Source organism: Euprymna scolopes, chromosome 31, assembly GCF_053919585.1.
Source record: "Euprymna scolopes isolate OS-2025 chromosome 31, ASM5391958v1, whole genome shotgun sequence".
Classification (NCBI taxonomy): Eukaryota; Metazoa; Mollusca; class Cephalopoda; order Sepiida; family Sepiolidae; genus Euprymna; species Euprymna scolopes.
In genome coordinates this window covers 14,753,610-14,767,050 of record NC_136512.1, presented here as the reverse complement: position 1 = coordinate 14,767,050, position 13,441 = coordinate 14,753,610, and the positions used below count along the sequence as shown (strand labels likewise).

The window sequence follows — 13,441 nt, the reverse complement described above, 5'->3', positions numbered from 1 at the left end:
TTTTTTATTTTTTGAAAATTCAAAAGTGCTTTTTTTTCTTATGAGTTAAAGGCAAAATAAATTCAAGAATTGACATAATAATTACATGAATCAGTTTGCATGTCAACGTACTCTTAAAGTAATAAATAGTAAGATGGTCACACATCTTGAAATTTGGAATATAGACTTTTGTCATTTGTTGTGTGTGTATGTATATATATATATACTAGCAGGAAGACTTGATGTTGCTTGGGATTGAATGATGATCAATGACTGTTTCACACTCCCATATTTTTATTTTCATCAAAATTAGTTAAATCGCCCGTTTTTAAATCAAATCGATTGATTGCATGCTCTAGTTGGAGCCCCATCGTAGTGCACTGAGAGAAAGCATCACCTGCCTCCCCGCAGTAACTTAGTCCACAATACATTGTAATCTACATTGCACTGTAGAGAATCTATTGTTGATTTTATAAAATTTTTACGTATGATGGCTTGAATTAAAGTTTTAAATGCAAAAATCAAGTATCATGGTCCAGTTGTGCTCTAAATAGAAACATTCAAACGCACCCCTGTCATATCAAAGAACCTACTGTTGATTTTATATGCCGGGCCTTTCTGCTTGTGTAGTAATAAAACTTCTCAAATGCACCTGTGATGTTAGGCTGTGTAAGGTATTAACTTTAGTCAAACTCGTCTATTCCTTCTTTCAACGAATTTTATTGATTATCGATACTTATCAAAGGCATTCCAATACAAAACCTATCTAGAAACATTGCTAGATACATAAAGTACATTTGTGTTAAATTTCATAAAAATCGGCCCAGTCGTTTCATAGTCTATAGGGAAAAACTCAGTCAAAAGTTCCTTTCATATAATAGTAGATAAATAGATATAAACAAACATATCTAAGCACACCAAGGTTAAAAGAAAGTCATCTTTTAATACACAAAGAAAGTTGGTTCACACCTCTCCAAAATAAACAAAGAGAGGTGAAATATAAGTTATTTGAACTTTTGTCTGATAAAAGCACGAATCATGGATGATGAAAATGGGAGTAACAAAGAATCTGATTGGCTAACTAGCAAACTTAATATCTGTAGATAGAAAAACGAGCAGTAACATAAGTACCATGCATTAGCCTGACAAGTCTTCACAAGGATAAAATGTGAGAAATTCTCTACAGCTGAATTGCCATATATATTTTCATGATTTATTATTGCAAGTAAACAAATTGTTCAAACCAATAAAAAATGGAGGTGAGTTTACATTGCTTATTGAATAAAAAATTTAAATATTTATTTGCGGATTTGTCGTCTGCATGAATTACAAGTATGTAACCCACTATTTGGAATATTCTGTGGGTAATTCTTTCAAAACATTCACTTTGTCAGTTTGTCAACAACAATGTCCAAAGTCTTCGACATGTTGAACGTGGTCGATTTAACGAGTAGTGTTGTCTTGATGATGAGCTTTTATTTTTTGTTCCTGTATTGCAGGTGAACTGAACAAGACCGTGCTCAGTCTGTTGGGTATCTATTTGGGGGGTTCCTTGGCATCCATGGTGCGTTCCTGGATCTTCAGTTTGACCGGACAGAGAGTTGTTGCCCGTTTACGATCTCAGCTTTTTGAAAATATCATAAAACAAGAAATTAGTTTTTTTGATACAACAAGGTGAGTTTACTTTTCTTTTCTCTCCGTTTTTCTCATTTTTTATCTGTTTTTTTATTTATTTATTTATTTATTTATTTATTTTTTTTTTCATATTTTGGAGTTTTTTTTTTATTTTATATTTTCGGGGGTGGGGGGTTATCATTTTTTTTTTTTTTTTTTTCTTAATTTTTTTCCGTTATCGTCATTTAAAAATATTTTCATTTTTACGATTTTTGTCTTTTCCTCTGATAATTGGTTGGAACGTTCTTTTTTTTTTCTTTTATGTGAAAATGACATGTTTTGTAAACTGACATTTTTATTGCTTTCTGTTTAAAAATTAAAAAAAAAAAAAAAATGAATACAAATATTTCGACATTCGTAAATGTAAAGGGAGAGCACTCTATATAACTTACGATTTGGGGGCCTTTTTCGTTATTAGAGCAAAATGCGAAAATCGAAATATTGATTTCCAAGTAAAACCAATGGTATCTACTTAACTGTCATTTTGCAATAATGAACATGTCCAAAAATAACGAAAAAAGATAATCTAGAAAATTTAATTATGAATGAAAATAGTTTTTGAAGACAATTAGCAGATTTTGAGTTTTGCTAAAAAAAGAAACCGGAGAGTTTGAATCATAACAAAGGAGATAATTATTTTCTGAAAATTTTGACAATCTTAGGCCAATTTAACAAAACTCAATTTTCGCTAATTGTCTTTGGAAACTGTTTGCATTAATAATTAATTTTCAGGATAGCAGCAATTCCTGGGAACACATACCAGAAAGAACCATTAGAAATAAGTCGGGCATCATCCACTATGACTATGCAATTCCTACATACGTACATAGAAACTGAAACTGTTGAACCTGCATATTGATACAGGATTAGAGGAAGAAAGTCAGTATCCCTAAGGATGCTGGCTTAAATAGAACTGAGAGGGAAAAGATAAGATACCAATGTCTTATGTATAAAAAAAAATGGAATTTTCATTGTTCCATAAATCATAAGCGCGACTGGGCTCATAAAAAAGAATTTTAAAAACTACTTGGCAAATATACCCAGTGAACCAAGTGTAAGAGAGATACAAACAATTGCACTTAAATGGGCAGTTCGAGTCTTTATAGAGATCTTTTGGTTGGAGTTTCTACAATAGCGGGTGAATGTCTGATATTGCGTAGGATGCCCCATCTCCAACAAAATCAAAAAGCAAAAAAAAAAAAAGAGGCTCTCATTGTAAAATTAGATAATTCACTGAGCAGGCAGAATCAGATATCGATTTGACAGGTGCAATGCTATCTAGGTCTAATGTAGAGAAAACTTTATATGCTAGATGTTTGTATATTCTTGATTATTCTTTTCATATCGTTTTAGGACTGGTGAACTTACCAATCGACTGTCATCGGACACCCAAGTTCTTCAGACTGCAATTACAGTGAGATTATATTTGTTTTCTTATTAAATTTTTAGAAATTTAGCCAAAGATTCTTGTTTATTTATTTCTTTCAAATATGATTGTCATAACACAACCCTTGTTCGAACATACTTAACGTTTTGGGGGAGGGGGGGGGTTCTTACCACAGTTTTTTTTTCTTTTCGTTTTCATTTTTTCTTTTAACTCTTTTTCAATTTAGAAAAAAATTTGTATTTTTCTTTTCTTTTTGTGTTATCTTTTTCATTTCATTTTTCCTTTACTTTTTTACTTTTCTTTTTTACTTTTCTTTTTACTTTTTCTTTTCTTTATCACTTTTCTTTTTGCTATTACCGTTTTCTTTTCTTTATTACTTTTTTCTTTTTACTTTTCTTTTTTCTTTTCTGTCTACCATTTTCTTCTTTTTTACTGTTTTGTGTTTACTTTTTTTTTCTTTTCTTTTTTTTCTTCCATTAACCTTTCTCTTTATTCATTCTTTAAATTTTTCTGTTTCTTTTTTTTGGTGCTTGTACAGTTTAAAAATGAAAATATCGCAAAAAAAAAAAAAAAGTTATATTGTATGTATCTGTTTTGGACTGATCTCAAAAAAAAAATTTTTACTTAATTTGATCGAGTAGTTTTTTTTTTTTTTTTTTTTTTTTTTTTTTTTCAGAGAAAAAGCACGTTTTTATGATGGCGTGTTGAAGGTTTGCATTTTTTTTAATGCGCCATGGGGAGATAATTCAGTTTAAAGCGCCGACATTCCCTCCTCATGTTATATAGTAGCTTTTCTTCCTAAAAATCGAAACATGACTACCTTTTGCTCGGTATCATAACAAATTGTTCATTTACTGTAAAAAAAAACAAAAAAACTACTTGATAAAATTAAGCGAAATTTTTTTTCTGGAAAACTTCATTCCAAAACATATGTACAATATAACCTTTTTTTTTTTTTTTTTTTTTCCTCCTTTTTGTTTTTAATTTTGTTTCTCTTTTATTTTTCTTTGAAATTGTTTTCTTTTTTTTCTTTCTTCCTTCTTTCTTACAGTGATAGAAACTTCAAAACTTGAAACTTTTAATGATTAATTAACAATTAAACTTTTTTTTTTTTTTTTCCTCTTCAGGTAAACATGTCAGTATTGCTACAATATCTCCTACAGATCACAGGCTCCTTAGCAGTGATGTTTGTCCTCAACCCTTCTCTAACGGGCGTCCTTTTGGGTGTCGTCCCTCTTGTATCGCTTGGGGCTGTGCAGTATGGTATGAAAGAATTTTTTTTTCTCTGCATGTAAAATAAAGTAAAAAAAAACATGGAGATAATCACAGAAAAACAAGGGAGATAATCACAGAAAAACAAGGGAGATAATCACAGAATGAGTCAGTTTATCTGATCTTTGTTTTGTTTTTTGTTTTTTTGTTTTTTTCAATTATTTTTCCCAACAATTTAGATATGTAGTTGATATATAATAATCTGTTCGTACAACAGCTAAAATAATGTGTAAGGTAGTTATTTGTGTAGATGAGTGATATTTATGTTATTTGTTTTTTTTTCTGCAATTATTTTTCCTAACAATTTAGATGTGTGTGTGTGTGTGTGTGTAAAACAGCACTAACACTATTCAGGTTTAACCGGCTTCCTCCAAAGGAGGAAGTTCCATGGGAGTATGAAATTTACAAGCACTCCCCAGTCGCATGTATATCCCTGTTAGGTTTTTGCAATTCTTGCAGGGCATTGTCAACATCCTCCTACATACAACACTTGGAATTACCAAATTCGTCACTCATTTTAGCAATGACCAGGCTCAACATTGCTTTACTTTGGTGATCTGACAGGAACCGGTGTGTCAATGTGATTATGTAGTATTTAGATGTGTAGTTGATATATAATAACCTGTTAGTACAACAGTCTAAAATAAAATGTAAGGTAGTTATTAGTGCTTGTGTAGATAAGCGATATTTTTAAACTGTACATTTCAATTGAAAACATTATGTACTTTGTATCATGTTGAAATTAGTTGTACAAATTATGAAAAATGATCGAGTAATTTTCTTGTAAACACAAAACAAAATCTTTCTCTTTTATTCGTATAGATATTTGTTAACACTTTGGTGATTTTGATAAAAATTTATTCATCTTTTAAATGTGACTGCCAAGAAAGAAAGGAAAAAAAAAATGTACTTTTTCACTTACAATTTAAAAATAGATCGCAACCTGTTGAAAATCAAGGTGGTCACTTTAAAGAAGTAGTAAACTTTGCAAAAGTGATAGCGCGTTGGGAAAAAAAATCTATATAATCACATGTGGATCCAGCTCTCTTCAATAATCCTGTATATGTTGAAATGCGACATAGTTTTTGAATTAAAAAAAAAAAAAAAAAAAAAATAGGCCTTACTTTTGGAATGACTTTCATATGAACATAACTAGAAATATTGAAAGAACATGACACAAAACCAAGAGAACTGAAACTATTAGGGTAGATGTACAAAAAAATCCAATGACTAAAAATATTATTACAAGCAAAAGGGTAGATATGTAATCACTCGCTCACTATCAATGTTTATCACTTATTAGCTGGCAGTCCGGCATTGCCCGGCCAAACAATATGCTTAAATATGGAATTTTAATTTCTGCAGATTGCGTATCTATTATTATAGAATCCATGCTCTATTGAATATTATATATTATGAGGAATAATTTGTCCGCAAAATAATAATGATAATGTTGTTCATCTAATTCCATCTGTGTTTGTTTAGAATATTACGTCCGCTGATATTTGGGCTTGACGATGAATGCCCTGGAAAAGTCACTTCTGATTAATTTTTTAGTTTTAAAATATACAAATGAAAAAATGATTTGTGGCAATTTAAATAATACCTTTTCTTTTATCATAAATTGAATTCGTTGATAGGAAAAAATTAAAATGAAATGGTGAGGTACATCCGAGTTTGAACAGGGAATCATTTGAGCTGTAGTCGAATACTCTACCGATTATAATAAATCTTTTTTTTTTTAAGAAGAAATGATATGCTGAAATTTTTATTATCTCTCTTGGCTGGTGTAACGTAAAATATTCCCCTGTAAAAATTATTCTTTTTTTATCTATAAGAGAGAAAAGCTTTTTATAAGATCGGATTTTTTCAATTTTCGATACTTATCGGATGAATTTCTGTACAAAACATATCTAAGAACACTGCCAGAAATATAAATTAGCTTTGTGTGAAATTTGTCTTCCTTAGAAAATAAAAATCTTGGATATGAAACTCAAACATTTCACTTCAAAAATTTTTTAAATTCATTGAATCACTAAAATTTGATTAATTTGCTCTATCTTGTATCTTGAGCAATTCTTATTTAGATGGGATAATACTTATAGAATATTACTGCCAGTAATATTTTGTAAATCTTATAATCACAGGTTTCCATACCAGCTGATTGTTGGATAATTTTATTCTGAAGTGTATATATATGTGTGTGTGTATATATATATATATATTACTTGTTTATTGTTATATAAACATGCTCACATCCCGCTGCTACAAATAGCTGTTGAATTCATTAGTCCATTACTTTTGAATATAAAAAAACCCGAGTATATGTGTATATATATATATATATATATATATATATATATATATATATATAGAAAGAGGTTTGTGTTTATTTAACTTTATTATGCAAGTATAATTCATGTAGAACATCTGCATGAATATAATTACACATCATAGTTAACTAAAGATGATCATCCCATGAAAAAAATATAATAGGGAATTAATTAAAATGAATGTTTAAAAGAATATGCAAATTAAACTAGATCTTTTGCTAGTGAATGCAATTCAACAACCCATATATAACAAAGCTATATTTTCTTTTAAATACATAGAAAAAAAGGGGTTTTAATATGAACATCAATACAAAAAAAAAAAAAAATTCTAGGAGTATAGATTACTTACATTCCCTTTGACATTCAATTCTATTTGGCTGATTCTTATTCTAAGTCTTCCTTGATCATGGTTGTCGAGAGTGACTGTTGCCATTTGCCATTTTTTTACAGCTTCGTCTGATGGTTTCTTTCCATATCTTTCTAGGGTGTCCGGATTTCTTTTTGCTCTACAGATAACCCTTGCTTTTTACAGCATGCCTGATAGTGATGGGACGATTCCAATATTTTTCTCGATTCCGATACAATTACCAATTCTGTGCTAAATTACCGATTCTGATTTTTTATAAACCTTTAAATATTTAAATCTAGAGTTGTTATATTTTTCTGCTGATTATTGTTAAAATATATGTAAAATGTGGTCCTGGATATGACCTTAAACTATATCCAGTGGTGAGGCCCCAGCTTGTGGGCTTTGAGGAGTGTGGAGCCACCCTTTAATTACCATTGCTCCCAGGTCCACTCTGACCCGGAGTGGTAGTACCTGTTAGGGTTCCAACTATGGGTTAAATAGAAATCAACTTGAAAACAACAAATATATTCTATTAAAAAAGTTTTCTTCAAAATCTTTGGATTCGGCATTAAATAACCCGAAAAGGGTTGATATGCCGTAAAACAAAAACAACCAACAAACCAAACATGTAAAATGTGCAGATATTTTCCCAGAAGTAAAAATACATTTGTGTGCGTGTGTGTGTGTGGGGGGGGGGAATGATTTATCGATTTTAGTTTTACTTAAAAATTGATAAGTATTTATTTATTTATTTATTTATTTTTTTTTTTTAATGATTTCTACCAGCAGTGAAAGATTTTACTTTAAACAAACTCAAATAGAAAAGACAATTAAAAGAATCTTTTTTGGCATCGAAAAATAGGCACGGATTTTTTCCATAATGATTCCGATTAATCGTCCCAACATTAATGTGTGAACCTGCAGAAACGGTTTGCCCTTAATAGGACATCAAGTTTTTAGATGGCCAATTAAGTAGATTGTCTGATCTACATGGTGAAACGATAAATTTGTCACCCTAAAGAAAACAACGCTACAGCTTTATTTAAAAAATTTTATTGAAAAAAATCAATTCAGGTAACTTATTTATGTAGTAGAGCTGACATCTATTAAATGTAGCCGCCTTCATCTTCAATCACCACTTCGATATGGGTCCAGAACTAGGAACATGCCTTTTCCACAAATACTCGGCAGATGGCGGTGATCAGGCTGGCTTTGGTGTTGTGGTCATGTTGATGTTCTCAATGTATGATCAAGTCCAATGGGTTCAGGTCAGAGGGGTCAGGGGAGTGGCAATGAGATAAGGTACAAAGTCATAACACTCCTGAAGCCAAGCCTTTTTTGGACTTGTGGGTTAGCTCAGAGTCCTGCTGCCACATCCAAGATCTTCCAGGAGCCATCTGATTCCAGGGGATCACAACACTCTTCAGTACATCCAGGTAGACTTTGGTGTTGACTTTCAAGCCGACGTCAAAGAGGTGAGCTAGCATGATGTGGCCCTCACTTGAAACCACACCAAAGACCATAACCATGAGCGGAAACTTTGGTTTCATCACCCTGGGCACGTTCCTGTTATCCGTGGCAATCCAGTGATGCATTTTGAGGGTGCTGGTAATGGTTCTGTTGTCAAAACTTGGATCGGTAGAGAGCATGAGTTGTACATCGGCGCATCTCCGATCTCGCTCGTTGAATATTGTGTCACTTTCAGACATGATATAAGGCTTCTATCGCTCTTGGGATTTGTACAAAACTGGCCAACTTGTAGATGGTCTGCAACAAAAAAATAAAACCGGGTTTTATCAAATGGAAATGGAATCATGTCATCTTTTCTAGGGCAACAATTTTATTGTTGTACCCTTGTAATATTTTGGGTATGATCTGGTTTTATGTTGCATATCCAGGTAAGCATTGCCTTGTAATTTCTAGTTATGGCTGTGTTGTCATTTTGCTCACTGGTGACCGTCGATGAGGATGCAGTGGTCCACAAGTAAGAAAATAAAACAAAACACAAGAAAAACACAGACTCCGATATTTCACATATATGACTCTGCGTGTGCCTACATAATAAGGTTCACATCTATGTACTGTTGAGGCTGGGTTTGTCTATTGCCATCTGTTCATTTTTTTGTTTTTTTTTTACTTGGGGTCACCACTTATCAAGGCCACTCGAGGATAAGGGTTAATGTAGAGTGGTAGCAACGTAATCCCTAATGATGTAAATTGGGTGGAATATATTTATGAAGACGACCTAGCAAGAACTTGTTTACATTAGATTTGAAGGCTACCATGTTGTATTCAGCCGGGAAGCATGACAGCAGAACAGTGTTCCAAAGGTGGGCAGTTTCATTGGTCAAAGTGCGTTAGATTACAATCTAAAGATTTACTTGTTTATATCAAATATACTTGGATCGGAGAAAGGATTGGAAATTTTTATTAACAATTTCATGAGTGGCATTTTTTTTTTTTTTTTTTTCTTTAGGTCACTAATTTTGAAATCTTCTTGACAATAACTTTCCAGATCAAAGAAAAATATAAAATATGTTCATCAGAGTTAAAAATGCTGTTGTTATGCATTAAAAAGTGAAACAAAAAATATATTGGCCGATCACTTTATTTTTTATTTATTTATTTTTAGGACGGTTTGTGAAGAACCTGCGCCAAAATTTCCAAGACATTTTAGCCAAAGCCAGCTCGACTGCGGAAGAAGCAATCAGTAATGTCCGGACGGTCCGTTCTTTTGCAGGGGAGAAGAAAACGGTGGAATCGTATGAGTCTCAAATTCAGGACAGTTATCAGACGGGTAAAAAATTGTCGGCTGCTCAAGGTACGTCCAGTTTTCTATTGACTTAGATACGTATGTGTAAGAATCTGTATAAGGTATAGGGCTGCTAACACTAATATACAGGGTGACCCACTTGAAAGTAGCCCAGAAAATGTAGTAGAGACGAGGAACATTCTTTTGTTTAACTTACTTGTAGTGTTTTAAAAGATGCTGGAAGTGCTCTCCATTGACATCTATGCATTTCTAGACACGTTTCACAACATTTGCAAATATTATCTGTAGATCTTCTCTGGTTATTCGCCTGATAGCGTTGGTTATGTTCTCCTTTAGTTGGTCTAGATTGTGAGGATTATTTGCATAAACTTTTTGTTTTAAAGTTCCCCAAAGATAAAAAATTACATGATGACAAGTTTGGGGAACGTGGGTAAACATATCATGAACTTGTGTCAGTGATTGGTGAGACGTGTGGCATGTAGCGCCATCTTGTTGGAGAAAGAATTGAATTTTGTCTTGTGGTGTCAGTTGGTTTGTAAGAGAAAGATTAGAGAGATTGGGCTACTTTTAAGTGGGCCACCCTGTATTATAGATTTGTGTTATAATCAATTGAGCCAGCCAAACATGATCTACACTAAGAAGACCTGTTCAATGGAAAATAAAGTCTTTCTGTAACATTGCCTTAATGCAACAGAACTTTTCTATGTTTTCTTCTCAGAACTCTTTTTAAATTTTTAAATTTTTATTTTATAGCAAATACAATTATAATTAACTCCAGTCTGAACTTTTCGGAACTTTCTTACCAACAAGAGGATTTTTCGTTAAATACGTTTCATCAATGAATATTTAATTTAATATTCTGTCTTTTTTGCTACCATACATTATTTTTATTATTGTGATGGTTGTTATCTGGTATTGAGATACAATACCTCATAGCATACAATATTACACTCACATCAGAAGTGACCTTAAATTATATGCATTGGTGAGGCCCCAACCAATCACATCAGAAGTATCCAGTTCGATTGGTGCCAGATAGTTACAATGTTACACTTGTGTCATTCGTGATAGTTACAATGTTACACTTGTGTCATTCGTGATATGAAGGGTTACAATATTACAATTGTGATCCATTTGAAAACAATTTTTTTAAATTTAACCCATTAGGTTCCATTGTCTTATAAATAGTACACTATACATTGATTGAATATATATATATAGTTAGTTATAAAATATATATGGCGATTAAGCTACACTGAATATTCCGCGTTTCATCCACTCTAGGATTCTTCAGGCTTATGCGCAAATTTTGTGGTTGTCTGTCCTTTTTATACACGCACCTTCTATTGAGATTTTAGTTAGCCAAAATTTGTGCATAAGCCTGAAGAATCCTAGAGTGGATGAAACGCGGAATATTCAGTGTAGCTTAATCGCCATATATATTTTATAACTAACTAACTAACTAGCTCTACCTACGTATTGAGCACTTTGAATAAATACTTAAAGTTTACGCATAAATTTATACTTTCGTATATTAATTTTATGTGAGTAAATGAAGTAGTTATATATATATATATTTGTAGTCATTGACATACAGTCCTGTTTCGTTGTATTACAACTTATCAGTGCTGCTAGACTAGCACCTCTCCCAAGCCAAGGATTGAACCTAGAACCGTTGTGTTGACAGTCAGCAGTTCTCCCACTCCACCACAGAAGCGATGCCTGAAAATAACCTGTCTGAATGTCTATTTAAACAAACATCCATCCACCACTCTTACAGTGCTCAAACCGCCTGTTTTGTAAACAAACAAACATATATTTTTTTCAGTTTGCTTATTTTGTTTTTGCTGAGCATGTAGCATCCTACGATTCTAAGATTACAATTGTTTGTAGCTCTCTTGCACTTGGTTCACCGGGTATATTTGTCAGATAGTTTTTTAAAATTCTTTTTTGTGAATCCAGTTGCTTCTACAATTACTTGAATGATTGATATCTTCTTTGCATGTCATACATAAAACCTGGTTTTTTAGTTATCTTTTCCCTCTCAGCTCTGTTTTAGCCAACATCATTAGCGACACTGACTTCAACCAAGGTTGCTACTTTCTCCTTGTTGTTCCATATGACTGTATCAGATTTAACAACTTGATTTTCTCGGTATATAGCTGTAGAAATTTCATAGTCATAGTGGATGGTGTATGACTTATTTCCAACTGTTCTTTCTGGTAAACATGTTCCCAGGAATTGCTGCTACACTCGATATTCAATTTTTCGTCCATTGGAGATATTTTCACACTCTATCTCCCAGCAGAACCTTACAGTTGGATGTCGGGTGGCTCACCTCTGTTTCTGTGCGGCAGAACTTGCACTTGTCTCCTCTCCCACTTTTCCTGACCACTGGAACAAAAATTGTTGATGAATTACTACATAATAACATTAAAAAATCGCTCTAAATATCAACTCCCTCCCTATCTCTCTGACCAATTCTATTCCTGTTTACCCTCAAAAGAATGAATATCATTGCCAAGGCTGCTGCAAAGAAGGTGAGTTCTCTCTCTACTGTGCCAGAAAATTTCTTACGCCTGAAAGTATCCTGTACCTCTATAAGGCTACCAGTCGCCCATGTATGGAGTACTGTTGTCACATTTGGGCTAGTGCATCTGCTGCTTGTCTCTCACTCCTGGACAGGGTTCAAAAGAGAGTCGCCAACCTGATAGGTCCGGAACTGTCGTCTCGGCTTCAGCCTCTGTCCCATCGACGAAATGTTGCATCCCTTTCCCTGTTCTACAAATACTTTAATGGTGAATGCTCTGGCAAACTGCCAGCACTTGTACCTCCTCGACGTGACTACCCCCAACAAACCTGACAAGCAACTAAGTCTGTCCCCTTTACAGTAGAGATCCCTAGGTGTAAGAAAGCCTTTTACTCCAATAGTTTCTTCCCCAGAACTGCAAGTCTTTGGAACTCCCTTCCGGGATACTGCTTTCCCAACTGTACTGATATGCAGAAGTTCAAGTGTAATGTGAACAAACATCTTTCTACTCATCTCCCTTTATAATGTCCCCACAAATAATGTCCCCAATAGTAGCCCTCTACTTCAAAGTGACACTTGCCTTGTTTGGGGTGAAAATTGAAAAAAAAAAAAGAAAAAAAAGAAAAGGGTGCCTATATTTTCATTTTCATGTTCAGTTTAGATTCTGACATGCTGCATGAAAAAGTATGTACTATCATATGTGGATGTGCTTTTTGTAGTTTTTGACTTTTAGCTAGACACACGGACAACTTTCTTTTCTATAATAGATTCTGCAGTAAGATATAAACTTTTTTCTTTCAACTTACCTTTGTTTTTTTTTTGTTTTTTTTTTTTTCAGGCATTTTTAATGGAACTGTTGGTTTCTTGGCCTATGGAGCTATTTGTCTTGTGCTTTGGTATGGCGGGAAATTGATTTATGAAAATAAGATTTCTCCAGGCCTGCTCACATGTAAGTCCATCTTTAATGGTAATTCTAGGGCGTGGAATTGTTTATTTGTTTATTTTATTTATGAACTAGTTAAAGTACCCATCTAAGCCGAATTTTCTGACTTTTTAAAAAATTTTATAGCTGATGAGAAATTAAGAACATTGGTACTTCTGTTGTGAACGACCCGTTTTTCCTATGCATATGCTGGTAGCTTAC

The 13,441-nt window shown here is 33.0% G+C and overlaps 1 protein-coding gene across 2 annotated transcripts in view; it reads left to right on the top strand.

Moving 5' to 3' along the window:
- Positions 1 to 13,441, top strand: part of LOC145255640 (uncharacterized) — an 89,753-nt gene that overhangs the window by 40,738 nt on the left and 35,574 nt on the right. For both annotated transcript variants that reach the window (XM_080114172.1, XM_080114171.1), the window contains 5 exons: positions 1,479 to 1,653; positions 3,007 to 3,067; positions 4,168 to 4,303; positions 9,627 to 9,815; positions 13,136 to 13,246. In XM_080114172.1, the coding sequence (XP_079970298.1) occupies positions 1,479 to 1,653; positions 3,007 to 3,067; positions 4,168 to 4,303; positions 9,627 to 9,815; positions 13,136 to 13,246 (672 nt within the window). The remainder of the gene's footprint in view (positions 1 to 1,478; positions 1,654 to 3,006; positions 3,068 to 4,167; positions 4,304 to 9,626; positions 9,816 to 13,135; positions 13,247 to 13,441) is intronic.